Source organism: Prionailurus viverrinus, unplaced genomic scaffold (assembly GCF_022837055.1).
Source record: "Prionailurus viverrinus isolate Anna unplaced genomic scaffold, UM_Priviv_1.0 scaffold_48, whole genome shotgun sequence".
In the NCBI taxonomy this organism is placed as follows: Eukaryota; Metazoa; Chordata; class Mammalia; order Carnivora; family Felidae; genus Prionailurus; species Prionailurus viverrinus.
Genome location: NW_025927611.1, coordinates 1778905 through 1794091, shown reverse-complemented (window position 1 = coordinate 1794091; position 15187 = coordinate 1778905). Strand labels below are relative to the sequence as shown.

Genomic DNA, 15187 nt, shown 5'->3' with positions numbered 1-15187 from the left:
GGGTCCCCCAGGAGGCGATGCGGGTAGTCGAGCTGGCCGGGAGCGAGGGACAGGTCAGCCCGAGGAGGGCACGCGTCCCTGCTGCAGCCACTGGCTCTCCGGATAGACCACTGAGGTCTCGGTGGCAGGCTCAGCGTGTGGGGCTGTGCTTCCTCAGTTGTGTGGCTGGCCGATGGCTGAAAGGTGTCCTTACTTTCCTGAAATTGCGGCGTTGTGTTCCGACAGGCATCTACCCCCGGCCGAGGCCACCCCCGCACCCCCAGCCCGGCGGTTCCGACAGTGGTGGAGGTAAGCGCACGGAGACGCGTTTCAGAAGCCCTGGGGGTGCACGGGGTGTGGCCTTTACTCACGCCTGGAATTGTCCCCTTGGTGGTGCGATGCCAATGCTTCCGAAAGATCCAGACCGTCTTTTACGAGGCCCACCCCTGAATCCCTCACCTGTGCCCCCGTGCTGCCCCCTAAATCTCGGGTCGCAGGGTGCAGTGTCCTCCAAGATGTTAGTAAGGGCTCATGATGGAAGCTGTTCTCTGCTCACACGTATTTCGGGAGATGCCCCTTTAAGCAAAATCAGTGAGATGTCATGAGCCCTCCAGAGCGGGAAAGCCCTTTCCTGGGGTCCCCAGTGCTTGGGCAGCGTCGCTGAGGGAGAAGTTCTTGCAGAAAGAAATCAGAGAAGCCTCTACAGGCTTTTTCCATGTCATAGTTTTATCAAATTGAGCACTTACTATGTGCTTCCACCAAGGAAGTCTGACATGTTTAATTGAGCACTTACTATGTGCCTGCAGGGAGGAAATGCCAAGCGTTTAATTAAGCACTTACTATGTGCTTGCATGGAGGACTTTGAACGCAGTTAGTTGAGCACTCTGGATGGGCCCAGCCTGGTGCTGGGCATGGGGGTTCGGTGGTCATCGACGGCATGTGGCCCCCTGCAGCGTGCTAGGGGGCACAAACAAATGGATGGATATGTGTGGGAGGCATGGGGTCCGACGAAGTGGCTGAGGCAGGAAGCGTAGCCTGTGTTGAGTGCAGAGGGCATGTGCAAAGGTCCTGGGGTGGGGTGTCTTCCTCTCCGTTTTGAATCTTCCTTGAACTCTCAGATCAGTCGGGTCCCTCCCACCAACTGCCCTTCCCGGGCTTCTGGGTCCCCCCCGCCCCCCGCGCTCTCCCCGCAGGAATGATGGCATCCCACCCACAGTTTGGTTCCGGGGCCCTGGCGTCCTGGAAAGGGTCCATCCCGCTCTCCCTAAGCTGCCCGCGTCGGGTCACACGGGCTGGGTTTACAGGGGGCTGTCTGCACGGGGTTTGAGGAGTGCTCTGTGCTGCACCCTGCAGGTTACTTTGGGAACAGGGACCAGGATGATGGCCGCTACCCGCCCAGGCCCAGGCCGCCCGCAGGTACGCCCATGGCTTCTCTCACTTGACTGGGGGGAGGCCGCGGGTCCCGCCTGGGTGCAAGGTGCGCCCCGCGAAGATGGGGTGCGGGGCGTCCCCTCCGATGCCGCAGTGCAGTGGGCCTCACAGCCCTGACGCTCTGGAGGCGCAGGTTGCGGGCGAGACTGGAAACGGGGCACATTCCCCTGGAAGGTGGTGGTGGCGCGTGTACGCACGTGTGCGCGAGCGTGTGCCCGAGTGGACCTGTGTGTGCGCATACCTTTACGGCCTCTGCTCGGACGTGTGCATACGGGCCTTTATGCATACACTTCCATACGTCCACGTATCCACGTACCGCTTTGTGTGCAGGGCTTTATGTACGCACATCTCTCCAAATCTGCATGCATGCACACGTCCCTTTATGTAAATACACACGTCTGGATACATAAGTCCCTGTATCTTTCTTTACGTATCCATCCCTTTATGTATATTTACATATACACCTCTGGATACATAAATCCCTGTATCTTTCCTTACATATATATCCATTTATGTATATTCACATATACACCTCTGGATACATAAGTCCCTGTATCTTTCTTTACATATCTATCCCTTTATGTATATTTACATATACACCTCTGGATACATAAATTTCTGTAACTTTGTTTACGTATATATCCCTTCATGTATATTTACATATACACCTCTGAATACATAAGTCCTTGAATCTGTCTTTATATATATATATCCCTTATGTATATTTACATATACACCTCTGGATACATAAGTCCCTGTATCTTTCTTTACGTATCTATCCCTTTATGTATATTTACATATACACCTCTGGATACATAAGTCCCTGTATCTTTCTTTACATATATATCTCTTTATGTATATTTACATATACACCTCTGGATACATAAATTTCTGTAACTTTGTTTACGTATATATCCCTTCATGTATATTTACATATACACCTCTGAGTACATAAGTCCTTGTATCTGTCTTTATATATATCCCTTTATGTATATTTACATATACACCTCTGGATACATAAGTCCTTGTATCTTTCTTTATGTATATATTCCTTTATATATATTTACATGTACATCTTTATATACATAAGATGTATGTACATATGTACATACATAAGATGTATGTACATATTTTGATATATTTATACTTATGTATATATCGTGTTACATATGTTTACATAAACACGTTTATACATGAATATATCTTTATATATCTTTATGTATATGTACATTTATATACATATGCACATATTTGTATGTCTTTACCATATATCCATTTTTATATATTTATATATACACATTTATATGTGTATGTACATATGTATACATCTCTGTATATACACCTTTTATAAATACATAACGTGTTTATATACAGTGTGTATACATACCTTTATGTATGTGTTTCCATATATCTTTATATTTATGTATATATATTTGTATGTGCATGATTATAGATGAACTTTATATCACTTTATATCAGTTTTGTACATATCTTTATACATGTGTATAGATGCATTTTTATATATGTATATACATACCTTTATATATGGACATATACACAGCTTTATATATCTGTGTATGTATTTTGAGTGTATATATACTGTTATATATGGGTATATTTTTATATATAGTTATTTGCATATCTCTATGTATACTTATATACCTTTATACATACATATGTATACTTTTATGTGTGTATCATTATATATGTAGTTTTAGATAAATATATCTTTATTTGTGTATATGTATATTTATCTGTAGGTATATTTTTATATATAGTTACTTGTATATCTGTATGTATACTTATATACCTTTATACCTACATATGTATATTTTTATATGTGTGTCATTATATAAGTAGTTTCAGATAAATAATATCTATATCTGTGTATATCTACTTTTACATATGTAGATGTGTATATTTGTGTGTATATCTATGTGTGTGTATTTGTCCACACACACACCCTCACACACATACACATACACACGTGCATAGAAAGCTTTCACGCAGTGTTTTCTGTGTGACTGGAAAGTGACCCCCTTCATACACATTTTCATACGTGAATAAAAGCACACGCCCTCCGCGAGACAGACGGGTGCTGTGTCCGCCAGGGGGTAACGTATGAGGGTCTCGTGCACGGCTGTGAGGTTTCTGCTGGGTCGAGTCCTGCGAGTGTCCAGAAGAGGTACGTGAGGACTTCTCCCCGATACCGTGCGGAGGGGCCTCTTTGTCATCTGGACGACCAGGATGCACACACGCATCTCCTTTGTACAGAGCATTGATGGTGGGGACCGCCTTCCCAGCCTTCCTTCTCAGAACGGTGACCCTGTGTCTGGGTCTCTGGTCTTGCTCAGATGTCTCTGCAGGACAGGAATGGATGCACCTGCATTTATCTGCTGCCATCAGGATACATACGTGCTCTCTGAAGGCACAGACCTTTCTCTTTTTTGTTAATTTTTCAAATGTTTATTTTTGAGAGAGAGAGAGAGTGTGTGTGTGAGCAGGGTAGGGACAGAGAGACAGGGAGACACAAAGTCTGAACCACGCTCCAGGCTCCGAGCTGTCAGCCCAGAGCCCGACATGGGGCTCGAACCCACGAACCGGGAGATCATGACCTGAGCCGAAGTCCGATATTTAACCGCCTGAGCCCCATCAGGCACCCCGCACAGAGCTTTCTGTGGGGGTGCCTGCCTGGGCATGAATTTTCCTACAGAAAGCTGTGACTTTGGGGACACCCTTGGATGTGCCCTCACGGCCCCTGCTCTTGGCTGCCGTATGGGGCTCCCTTTGGGGTGACTCCTGGGCATGGCTTGGTGCCGTCACCAGCGACACAAGCAGACGCCTGCTGCAACCCTGTGCGTCCCAGCAAAGCGCAGCTGAAATCTACCTTCTGTCCCACAGCTGGCGGTGGTGGCTACTATCCCAACAATGACGGCCACGGAAACGCTTATGGTATGTCCAGCACTTGGGCTCCCCGGAGGGCGAGGGCGGTGGGAGGAGGTGTCGTATTTCCAGGGCTCCTGTTTGCATCCCCACAATTTCTTCCTGCGGTCTTGGGTGTTGGCTCTGTGCTGGTGTGCGGGGTTTGGAGCCCTGTCTGCACTGACCCTCTGGCTGGCCTGCCTCCTGCCCTCCAGGGACCCAGGTGTGCACGCAGGTAGTGAGAAACAGAGCAGCTGACACTAGGGGAACAGCAGCCGGTGAATCGGTGTGTGGGGGGATCTTTGTTACGCGGCTCAGTGGCTGACCATTGCAAACAGAAAACACTCTGGGCGGGCAGATCCTGGCAGGAAGGGAAGGAAGTCTCCACAGCAGGAAGTAACGGGGGTCTTGTCTACACTGAGTGTATCTCAAAGTAAGCGGGCAATCTTGAAGCTCTCAGCTGTTGTCTGCTTCTGTAAGGGAAGACTGATGACAAAATGTCATGCTGGGAAAAGAAAACGCTATGGATTTTTTCCTTTTTTTTTATTGGAGACACAATGCACGTAAACATTGTATTCATTCTATGTATATAAAGTAACAGTTCCCTATTGGTGACATGTTGCAAAATTACTGGGAATGTAAGTCCGCTGGTCCCGCATCGCATCAGGATGCATAGTTACAAATTTTATTTCTTTTTTTTATTCCGAAATGAGAACCTTTAAGATTACTTCCTTTGCGACTTAAATAATTTAATGCTTACTTATTTTTGAGAGAGAGCATGAGTGGGAGAGAGGCAGCAAGGGACAGAGACAGGGGAGCGAAAGCAGGGTCCGCGGTGACACCAGAGAGCTGGACGCGGGGCTGGAACCCACGAACCGTGAGATCACGACCTGAGCCCAAGTCGGAGGCTGAACCGACTGAGCCACCCAGGCGCCCCCTTCCCTTAGCAATTTTGAGATGCGATACATTCGCATTCTGATGTGATACAGGGTCGTTAATCAGGGTCCCTGTTCTGCCCATGACGTCCCGGGGCTTATAAATGCAGACTTGTCCCTCTGATTCGGTTCACCCGTCAGTCAGTTTACGGGTCAAAGGCAAAGCGTGAATTTAGTTTTCTCTTTGCCATTGGTTACGGGCTTTCAGCATCAGAACTGAATGGAGTCACGGTCTGGTGGGTTGCGACTGATATGGGTGCATTTGCAAGGCGTCGGGGTCCTGTTGGAGATGTGGTCCGTGAATCTCCGCAGCCTTGGGATGAGGAAATAATAGTTTACAGCCCGTTTTACAAAGTAAAGGTGACAGGGACAGACATCCGTCACCCCGTAGATGGCCCTGTTCCCATAACGCAATGGGAAATTGTCGGCCAAAAGCAGATGCCATTTTTAAGAAATTGTTTTTAATGTTTGTTTATTTTTGAGACAAAGAGACAGAGCATGAGCAGGGGCAGGGGCAGAAAGTGAGGGAGGCACAGAATCTGGAGCGGGTTCCAGGCCCCGAGCTGTCAGCACAGAGCCCGACGTGGGGCTTGAACTCACGAGCTGTGGGATCACGACCTGAGCCGAAGTTGGCCGCTCAACCGACTGAGCCATCCAGGTGCCCTGAAAAGAAATTTTTTTCTTTGAAACTTGGCAATCATCATCACATGGGGCCCCTGATCCCCTGGGGTGAGGGGTTCCGAGCCCCGTGAGCCGAAGGCCGTGCAGTGTGGCCTCAGCTTCCAGTCCCCTGCGGTCAGAGGCCACGCCGTGGGGACGGTGCCCCTTTTGGTTGCACGGGGAGGGCGGCCTCGACATCTCCCCAGCCTCACGCGGCATCTTAGGTCGGGTGTGCTGCTGTTCTCGGTGCGCCCCGGAAACTTCCGGGGTTCCGGTTCACGTGCTCTTTCTGTCCCGCAGGAGGAGGGCGTTCTAGACCCAACTCTTACGGAAATAATTATGGTAAAGGGATTGTTTCGTTCGCGCCGTGCGAGGACGGGCTGTCCTCGGGGAGAACTAACACCGACTGCACGCTGGCGGGGGGCGGGTCGCATTGTGTCCTGTGTGGACACCAGGTCACCAGCTGGGTCTAACTCGTGTGCTTCTCTCGTCAGCGAAGTTGTGTCCCTTTCTTGGAAGGAAGTGAGCCCTGCTTACAGTTCGTAGTGTGTCTGTGTGTACGTGCATGTGCGTCTGCGTTAGTGTGCAGAGCGCGTGTGCAAGTGTTTCTTGCACATGTGTGGCCGTGTGCGTGTGTGTGGAGGTGTGTGTGCACGTGTTTGGTGTTTGTGTGGGCTTGTGCATGTGTGGCCGTGTGTGTGTGTGTGTGTGGAGGTGTGTGTGCACGTGTGTGGTGTTCGTGTGGGCTTGTGCATGTGTGGTGTGTGTGTGTACGTGTGAGTGGGCATGTGCCCATGTGTGGACGTGTGAGTGCACACGTGTGTAGATGGGCGTGTACATGTGTGGAGGCGTGTGTGGGTGTGGGTGTGTGTGCACTTGTGTGGTGTGCGTGTACGTGGGTGGAGGTGTGAGTGTACATGTGTGTAGATGGGCGTGTACATGTGTGGAGGCGTGTGTATGTGTGGTGTGCATGTGCACTTGTGTGGTGCGTGTGTACGTGTGTGGAGGTGTGAGTGCACATGTGTGTAGATGGGCGTGTACATGTGTGGAGGCGTGTGTGTGGACATGTGGGTGTGCACGTATGTGGAGGTCTGCGTGTGCCCGTGTGTGGTGTGTGTGCACGTGTATAGGCATGTGTGTGGGTGTGTACATGCGTGTAGGTGTGCACGTGTGTGCATGTACATGTGTAGAGGTGTGCGTTGCACGTGTGTGTGCACAAGTGTACGTGCACATGTGTGTAGATGGGCGCGTACATGTGGGGGGGCATGCACGTGTGTGCGTGTACATGTGTGGAGGTGTGCGTGTGCACGTGTGGAGGTGTGTGCACGTGTGTAGGCATGTGTGTGGGTGTGTCCATGTGTGTACTCATGCACATGTGTGTGTACATGTGTGGAGGTGGGCGTGGGCACGTGTGTGGTGGGCGTATGCACGTGTGTGGGCCTGTGTGTGGGCGTGTACACGTGCGGAGGCATGAATGTGTGTGCATGTACATGTGTGGAGGTGTTCATGTGCACGTGTGTGGAGGTGTGCATGTGCACGTGTGTAGGCATGTGTGTGGGCATGTACATGTGCCGAGGCGTGCACGCGTGTGTGTGTACGTGTGGAGGTGTGCGTGTGCACATGTGTGGAGGTGTGCATGTGCACGTGTGTAGGCATGTGTGTGGGTGTGTACATGTGTGTAGGCGTGCACGTGTGTGTCCATGTGTGGAGGTGGGCGTGTGCACGTGTGTAGGCCTGTGTGTGGGCATGTACATGTGTGGAGGTGTACGTGTGCACGTGTGTGGAGGTGTGTGCACATGTGTAGGTGTGTGGGCATGTACATATGCGGAGGTGTGCACGTGTGTGCGTGTACATGTGTGGAGGTGTGCATGTGCACGTGTGTAGGCATGTGTGGGGATGTGTACATGTGTGTAGGCGTGCACGTGTGTGTCCATGTGTGGTGGTGGGCGGGTGCAAGTGTGTAGGCCTGGGTGTGGGCGTGTACATTGTGCAGGCGTGCACGTGTCCATGTGTGGACGTGGGTGTGTGCACGTGTGTAGGTCTGTGTGTGGGCGTGTACACGTGCGGAGGCATGCACGTGTGTGTGCTTATGCGTGCATACATCGGTTCGTGTGTGCACATGCATGAATGTGAGTGTGAGCTCACATCTGTTGCACGTACATGTGTGCATGGGCATGTACCCCGACCCCTGACACGGAACCTGCACCCCCGTGTGTCTCCACCGTGACCTGCCCCCCCCACCATGTCGTGTGGCGTGCACACCTGCTCCCTCTGTGGGTGTCCCCGCCTCCCTGGGGGCCTGTCGTGCGCTGCGCTTGGACCCGCGAGCCCAGCGCCCGGGGCTGGACGCGCCTTGGAACACACTCATGATCGTGTGCCCTTCCCCTTCCCCTTCCAGGCGGAGACGGATACTCCACGTACGGCAACCAGCAAGGTAACGGGTCGGGGCCACGCCCGCGTCTTTAATAAAAACACGCTCTCACGGGGCGCGCGAGGCCCGCGTGGTCCCCGCCTCTGGTCTTTGACGGAGCACCTGCCGTCTTCACGTTTGGAAGGAAGGTCCTGAACAGCCCTGTGTGCCTTCGGGGGGCGGTCAGCGCCCCGGGGGCTCAGGGAAGGAGAAAGGAGGGCGCGCGCCAGGCGGCCAGATGTCTGGTGGCCGCGAGGGCACGGTGGGGATCGTGGGCCTGTGTCGGTGCCACCGAGGGCTGTCCTTTGCTGAACGCACAGCTCGGGAGGCCGAGAAGGAGAACAGGAAGGAGGGCACGGGCGCTGTGCCCTCGTGAAGCCCCCAGAGTGCATGGCCAGCCGCAGGGCAGGGGTGCGGTCCAGGGGACCCACGAACATCTGGCCCAGACACACGGCTACACGGAATGTATGGGGTCCCGCGGCAAGAGGGGGGGACGATGGCAGGCTGGGGTGCGGTCCGGGCATGCGAGGCTTCCCTCCGGTGACAATATCCAAGCCAAGGTGCCATAGGGGCCAAGGATCCCTGCCTACGACCCGCCAGGGGCTCGACCCCGCCTGACACAAGACGCAGGGGGTCGGTGTCCACACAGGCAAAGACTTCTCTTTCCAAGTGTTGACTTTTGTCACGCGAGGTCCTGCACGGGAGAAACCAAAGCTGTGCGGTAACCTTCCCTTGAAGGCGTCAGCCTGTGGGGTGTGAATGAGTCCAGACCTGTGGCTGTCAGGACACGTTTTGGTTGAAGAAAAAAAAATATTTTCTTTGGCCTGCGTAAACATTCTACTTCGAAAACGGTACAAACCCGTCAAATTCAACAGGCAGACGAAAAACCAATCAAATGCCTCTCACAGGCACCGTTCTATCTTGAACGTCCTGCACGGGGAAGACGTGCTTACTGATCTCCACGCGGGGTAGGCGCAGAACCCTTTCCTCTAGCTCCTCGTTCGGATTCTATGTATTTTTTTGTCCAGAGTTGAGGGTGGGGAGGGCGGGACGTGAGAATGTGGAGGCATTTAACACCAACGGCTTTCTCGCGGGGTGTTTTCTCAGAACCTCTCCGTCTCTCCACCTGGCAGGTAACACAATAGCGAAAATCGTGTCCCCCATCGTGTCCGTGTTGGTGGTCATGCTGGTGGGTGCTGCCACGGGGTGGTTCCAGCGAAACAGGAGGAGAAATTGTTTCAGGACAAGAGGCAAGTGTCTCGAGCTGGAAAGCTCCTTCCGGAGCCTGTCACTCAGCAGGGCTGTTTCTGGTGACGGCCAGCCTAGCACCCTGGCATGAGGACACGGTTTTCACTCGGGATGTTTGCGAGGGACACATGGGGACTTGGGAGAAGCCAGCACACGTGGTTTTCTGGTCCCACTTTGGGTACAGGCTCCTGGGTTTGGAGAATCACACGCCCGGCTGGTGGCGGTCCTTGGGGAGCAGAGGTGGTCAGTGAAGGGCCCTGAGGACATCTCTGCGGGGAGGGTCCTGGGACAGACACGGGGGCCTCTGTTGTGGAAACAGCAGCTCCGAGTTTAAGCGACATTGAGTTTGGGTCCCGAGAGCCCCCTGCGTCTGACGGGGTCTGGGATTTGCAGGGAGTGTCTGCCCTCCCCTCCTTCCTGTCCCTAAGGTCGCTGTGAAAACCAGCCTTCGAGAAGGGATGTCAAAACCCCAAAGCCTGCCCGGGGCCTCCCCCTGCTGGCGGATGCAGGCTATTGACCAAACGCAGGCTGGGACCAGCCAGCCTGCGTCTCCGCTGTCCACGGGTCCCCCCAGGAAGTCCGGCGGGGGTGGGGGCGGGAGAGGGGGACCGAGTCCGTGAACAACGTGTGGGCGTTGGAGAAACAGGAGTGTAAAGTGAACTGGGTTTTATTTTATTTTATTTTTCATTTTTTTAAATGTTTATTTATTTTTGAGAGAGAGAAAGACAGACAGAGACAGAGTGTAAGTGGCCGAGGGGCAGAGAGAGAGGGAGACACAGAATCCCAAGCAGGCTCCAGGCTCCGGGCCATCAGCACAGAGCCCGACGCGGGGCTGGAACCCACGAACCGTGAGATCGTGACCTGAGCCCAAGTCAGACGCTTAGCCTTCTGTTCACACTAGGGACCTCAGACAGGCAAGGGTGCACACGATGTGGTGAACTGGCCCCTTCTAGGTGGGATGCGGTGCAGTGCACAACCTCGTGAACTGTATGTGTGCCGCAGCCCCACAGTCGGCCTAGCACAGCTTGTGGGGACACGGTTATCAGGTTGGGCTGCCACTTACGGGGTGACAGACCTCCTTTACAGTGGGTTGTTTGAGCGCGATTCACATTTATTTTGTAAACTAGAAGGAATGAAAGCACCCGCATCAGAGACTTTGAAGGTTAAGGAAACCACATCCCTAAAAAAATATTAGCTGTGACCAAAAAGATAGAGTGGCTGGTTCGTTGAGGGTGTTCAAAGCCCTCAAGAGCGGAAAGCATAAAAAGAATGGTAATGCTTGAAAATCAAGCCACAGAGGAGTTTTCTTGTCCCTGGCGGTGACACTGTGTTCCCCGTCTTCCCTCACAGAACCAGAGCACGTGTGACGGCTTCAGGATCCCGCGGTTGTTTTGAGAGAAGCTCAGTGTAGACGAGGTCCCCGTGTATCGCTCCCGTGACAGCTCCTTCCATTGCGGACGTCATCGCCACCCTAAAGCGTCTCTGTCTGGAGGGGACCGATCGCCTGACAAAGAATTTCTGATCTGCCGGGCGGGGGGGGGGGGGTGTTTATAAAGATATGTTAGCCAAGCCTTGGGTCCTAAGAAGACGGTCTGACCTGCACGTTCGATGACTCCTTTGACCAGATTGCGAGGCTGTGGTGGGTTCCCCAGAACTACCTCATGGTGCAGGATGCGCACATTGTCCCAAAGTACAACGGGGGTGCAAAGGCATAAGGGGTCTCGGGCTGTGGGGTGCTGTCTTCTTCTGGGGGTTTTGGGGGACCCTCCGAGGGTTTCCAGTGGGCTCTGGGGAGAAACCTGATCCATGGGAAGTCTTCCCCAAGGAGCCAGCACGCCCCCCTTCCAGCTGGAACAGCAGGATTCCCGCTTCTCAGTGCTGGCCGTGACCATGTAACCCTTATTAGCACACAGTAAGGCTGGCATTTCCAGTTGCTGGTGCATACACTCCCTGATGTGCAAGACATTGTGGGCAATCTGTGCAGACTTTTCTCTTTTTTTCCTGCGAAATCTTATGATTTTGGTATTTTGGGAAGGGAGAAAATTGGGGCTGGCAGTCATGATTTGTGCCTGTTGAGTCTTCCCGTATTATTTTTCATGTGATAGTCTGTAGGCAACTGTGTTGAAGGCAATGGCATCCTTTTCCTTGGTTTCTACCTTTTTCCGCCCCTTTTTACTGGAGTAGAAAATTCTAAGTCCTCAGGCATCTAAAAAGCATACTAGGTATTTGCTTCTATTTTAGCAACATTTTAGGGGAAGCTGGGAAAAAGGAAGGATTTGGGCTCATTGATAGAATTTCATTCAATTAACGTAAATACTTATAGGACTTTCGGAGTTTGCCCTAAATATCAGCACTGAACATAAAGATAGTTACTGCAATCCAGAACTCATCAGGAGGACCCAGGAAAGTCCTAAATTGTTGTATGCACCGTGCTCCTGGGTATGGACTGGGAGGTAGGTCTCCAGGGAGGATGTGAATGCAGAAAGACCTAGAAATACCTCCCCAAATAGAAAAGGGAATTTACAGCTAACGCTCTTGATGTGATGTGATTCATATGTGATTGGAGCACTTTCAAGATGGCCGTGGTTACCATCTGGTTGCTATCGGGATGGGAATGTCCTCCGACGTTTCTCCAGTGTCCCCATCGAGTGGCAAAGCCTCGTGGCCCCAACACTCTTTCTGTAGTCTTTTCTGTGGGTTTCGGTAGGAGTTTTTTTTGAGTCTTGATAAAAAGTATGCGTGTGTGTGGACAGACAGACACATGCACACCATCACAGACACTCCTGGACGGAATGGAAGCATTCATAATGACATATGTCCATCGGTTTCCTGTAACTGCCATAAGTACATTTTTATCGTGTAAAAGAAATGTAAAAAAAAAAAATAAAGTAAAAAGATGTCTTCTTTGTTTCCCACCGACGTTGATGAAACAGCACTGGAAAATAAAAATCATAAGGCATCGAGTAAATCCCGTCCTGGGCCTGGTGGTGTGTCCATTGGGTGTGTGTTCTGTCTGAGATGGTCTCCGCTCCATCCCGGGGGACCTGGCAGGTATCTGAGGACTGGGTGGCCTTCCTTCACCCCTCCCCCCAGAAACACATTTTCAGGTTGGCACCATTTGGAATAAGACGGATTATGGGGCGCCTGGGTGGCTCAGTCGGTTAAGCATCCAACTTCCGCTCAGGACGTGATCTTGCGGTCCGTGGGTTGGAGCCCCGCGTGGGGCTCTGTGCTGACAGCTCGGAGCCTGGAGCCTGCTTCACATTCTGTGTCTCCCCTCTCTCCACCCCTCCCCTGCTCATGCTCTGTGTCTCTCTGTCTCTTAATAATAAACGTTAAAAAAATAAAAATAGATAAAAAAATAAAAAATATATAAATTAATTTAAAAAATAAAAAATAAAAATAAATTTAAAAAATTTTTTAAAAAAAAGGAGAAGAGGGGAACCAGAAGTTGGTGAGTCTGCAACAGCCCCTCCCGTACAATGTTCACAGGCAGCGCGGCCCTGCCCCCCCGGATCTCAGACTTCTTGCCTCCAGAGCTGAGAGAGAGAATATCAACGTGTGTTGTTTCAGCTGCTGGGTGTGTGGGACTCTGTTGTGGCGGCCCTGAGAAACTCACGCACAGGTCACGACATGTTGCATCCATATGTGTGACTTCCTGTGCACCTTGCAGGCAGCCTGCACAACCTCTCTGGGCTGCAGGAACTGCACCTGAAGGGTGGGTGTAATAACAGGGCTGTGCCTCGCCCGGATGCTGGGGGTGTAGGAGCTGAGATGTCACAAGCAGTCCCAGCCGTGCCCGGTAGGTAGTGAGGTCTGCAGGTGCAGATGTGTGAAAAAAAAATACAAATACCCTTTTTTCTTACTATAAATAGAATTAGGTTCAATGAAATGTATAGGATATTTCTTAGAGTCAGATTAGAAGATGAGACCGTGAAATCAAATCTGCGGACGCTAATGAAACACACAGAGTGTTCGAGAATAGAGGCTGTCCCCACCAAACCTGCCTTGTGCCTCTTCTGAATCAATGGCGCCCCAGCCAGGCTCCAGGCTTCCCAGGCGAACTACAATTCCCAGAACCCTTTGCACGCTATGATAGTCATGTGACAGCTCTGGCCAATGGCGTGCCACCTCTATTTCTAAGGCTGCAGGAGAGTTCTATGTGCCTGCAGATGATCCCCTTCTGCAATGAAGAGATCTGGGGTGTATTTGGGGGCGGGGCTGCTGTGCCAGGACCGGGGTGTCTTCACGGAGGGACCCCTTCTCCTGTGGTCCTGACCCTCAGACCCTACTAATAAAAGGGTACAAGCTTCCAGTTGTGGACCCCGCGCGTCTTCGGCGTCCTCGCCACAAAGCAAACGCGGCAACGTGGGAGTGTGTCCTGTGCCACCGTGCACACCTGACACGGACACCGTGTGGTAGGACAATTGTACAACACACCCGGGCGAGCTCTGATCTCTCTCCACAAGCGTGTTCACTTGGAGTCTGCAGGTGTCCACCGGTGGACACGCACAGATGATGTTTTCAGGGACTCTGGAAGATTCCCCTCTTCTTTCCACGGTAAATTCACTATAAATGTAATCATGGTGATAATTCAATACAAGTTTGTAATGACATATAGGCATTATATAATATATATACACAACATATTTGTGCATATAAATTTATATATCATATATAACATCATTTATAAAATATATATTTATATATGTATAAATATATATGAATATACTTAAGTATATAAGTTCTATAAAATATAAATATAAAATATATTATATTATTTTTAAAATATATTTTTATATTCATGTATATAAATATATATGAATATAGCTATGTATATAAATACTATAAAATATAAATATAAAACACATACTATGTAAGATAAATATATATACAATGTATACTATATAAGATATATAAAAATATGTATCTATAAATATGTATATATATTCGATGGATTGATAGGATGGATAAATAGATGATGGATAGATAGATAGGTGATACATAGGTAGATAGATATGGTTTATGGATAGATAGATAGATATGATGGATGGATAGAAAGATGGGTAGATAGGTAAATAGATACATATGATGGATGGTTGGATAGATAGATAGGTGGATGGATGGATAGATAGGTGGATGGATGGATAGATAGATAGGTAGATGATACATAGGTAGATAGATATGGTTGATGGATAGATAGATAGATATGATGGATGGATAGATAAATGGATATGATGCATATATCTATAGATATGATGGGTGGATGGATAGATAGATATGATGGATGGATAGAAAGATGGGTAGATAGGTAAATAGATATACAGATACATATGATGGATGGTTGGATAGATAGATGGGTGGATGGATGGATAGATAGGTGGATGGATGGACAGATAGGTGGATGGATGGATAGATAGATAGATAGATAGATAGATAGATAGATGTGGTTCAGTAATGGCTTTATGATTGAGCTGAAATTACAGAATCTGACTTTCAAATTGCCTTTTTTTTTCTGACTACATGAAGCTTGCTTGTTGTGGAGACTTGTAAACAGGATCTGCATGTGCACTGGTATTTTATCTTCCATCAGACAATTCAC

The 15187-nt window shown here is 50.1% G+C and overlaps 1 protein-coding gene across 2 annotated transcripts in view; it reads left to right on the top strand.

Moving 5' to 3' along the window:
* XG (Xg glycoprotein (Xg blood group)) overlaps window positions 1-12553 on the top strand; it is a 34649-nt gene extending 22096 nt beyond the window's left edge. The window contains exons 7-13 of one of the 2 annotated variants that reach the window (XM_047847396.1): window positions 226-288; window positions 1333-1395; window positions 4312-4362; window positions 6228-6269; window positions 8326-8361; window positions 9471-9587; window positions 10936-12553. In XM_047847396.1, the coding sequence (XP_047703352.1) occupies window positions 226-288; window positions 1333-1395; window positions 4312-4362; window positions 6228-6269; window positions 8326-8361; window positions 9471-9587; window positions 10936-10952 (389 nt within the window). In that variant the 3' untranslated portion in view covers window positions 10953-12553. The remainder of the gene's footprint in view (window positions 1-225; window positions 289-1332; window positions 1396-4311; window positions 4363-6227; window positions 6270-8325; window positions 8362-9470; window positions 9588-10935) is intronic. The other variant, XM_047847397.1, reaches the window with a different exon arrangement.
* Window positions 12554-15187: the final 2634 nt, after the last annotated feature.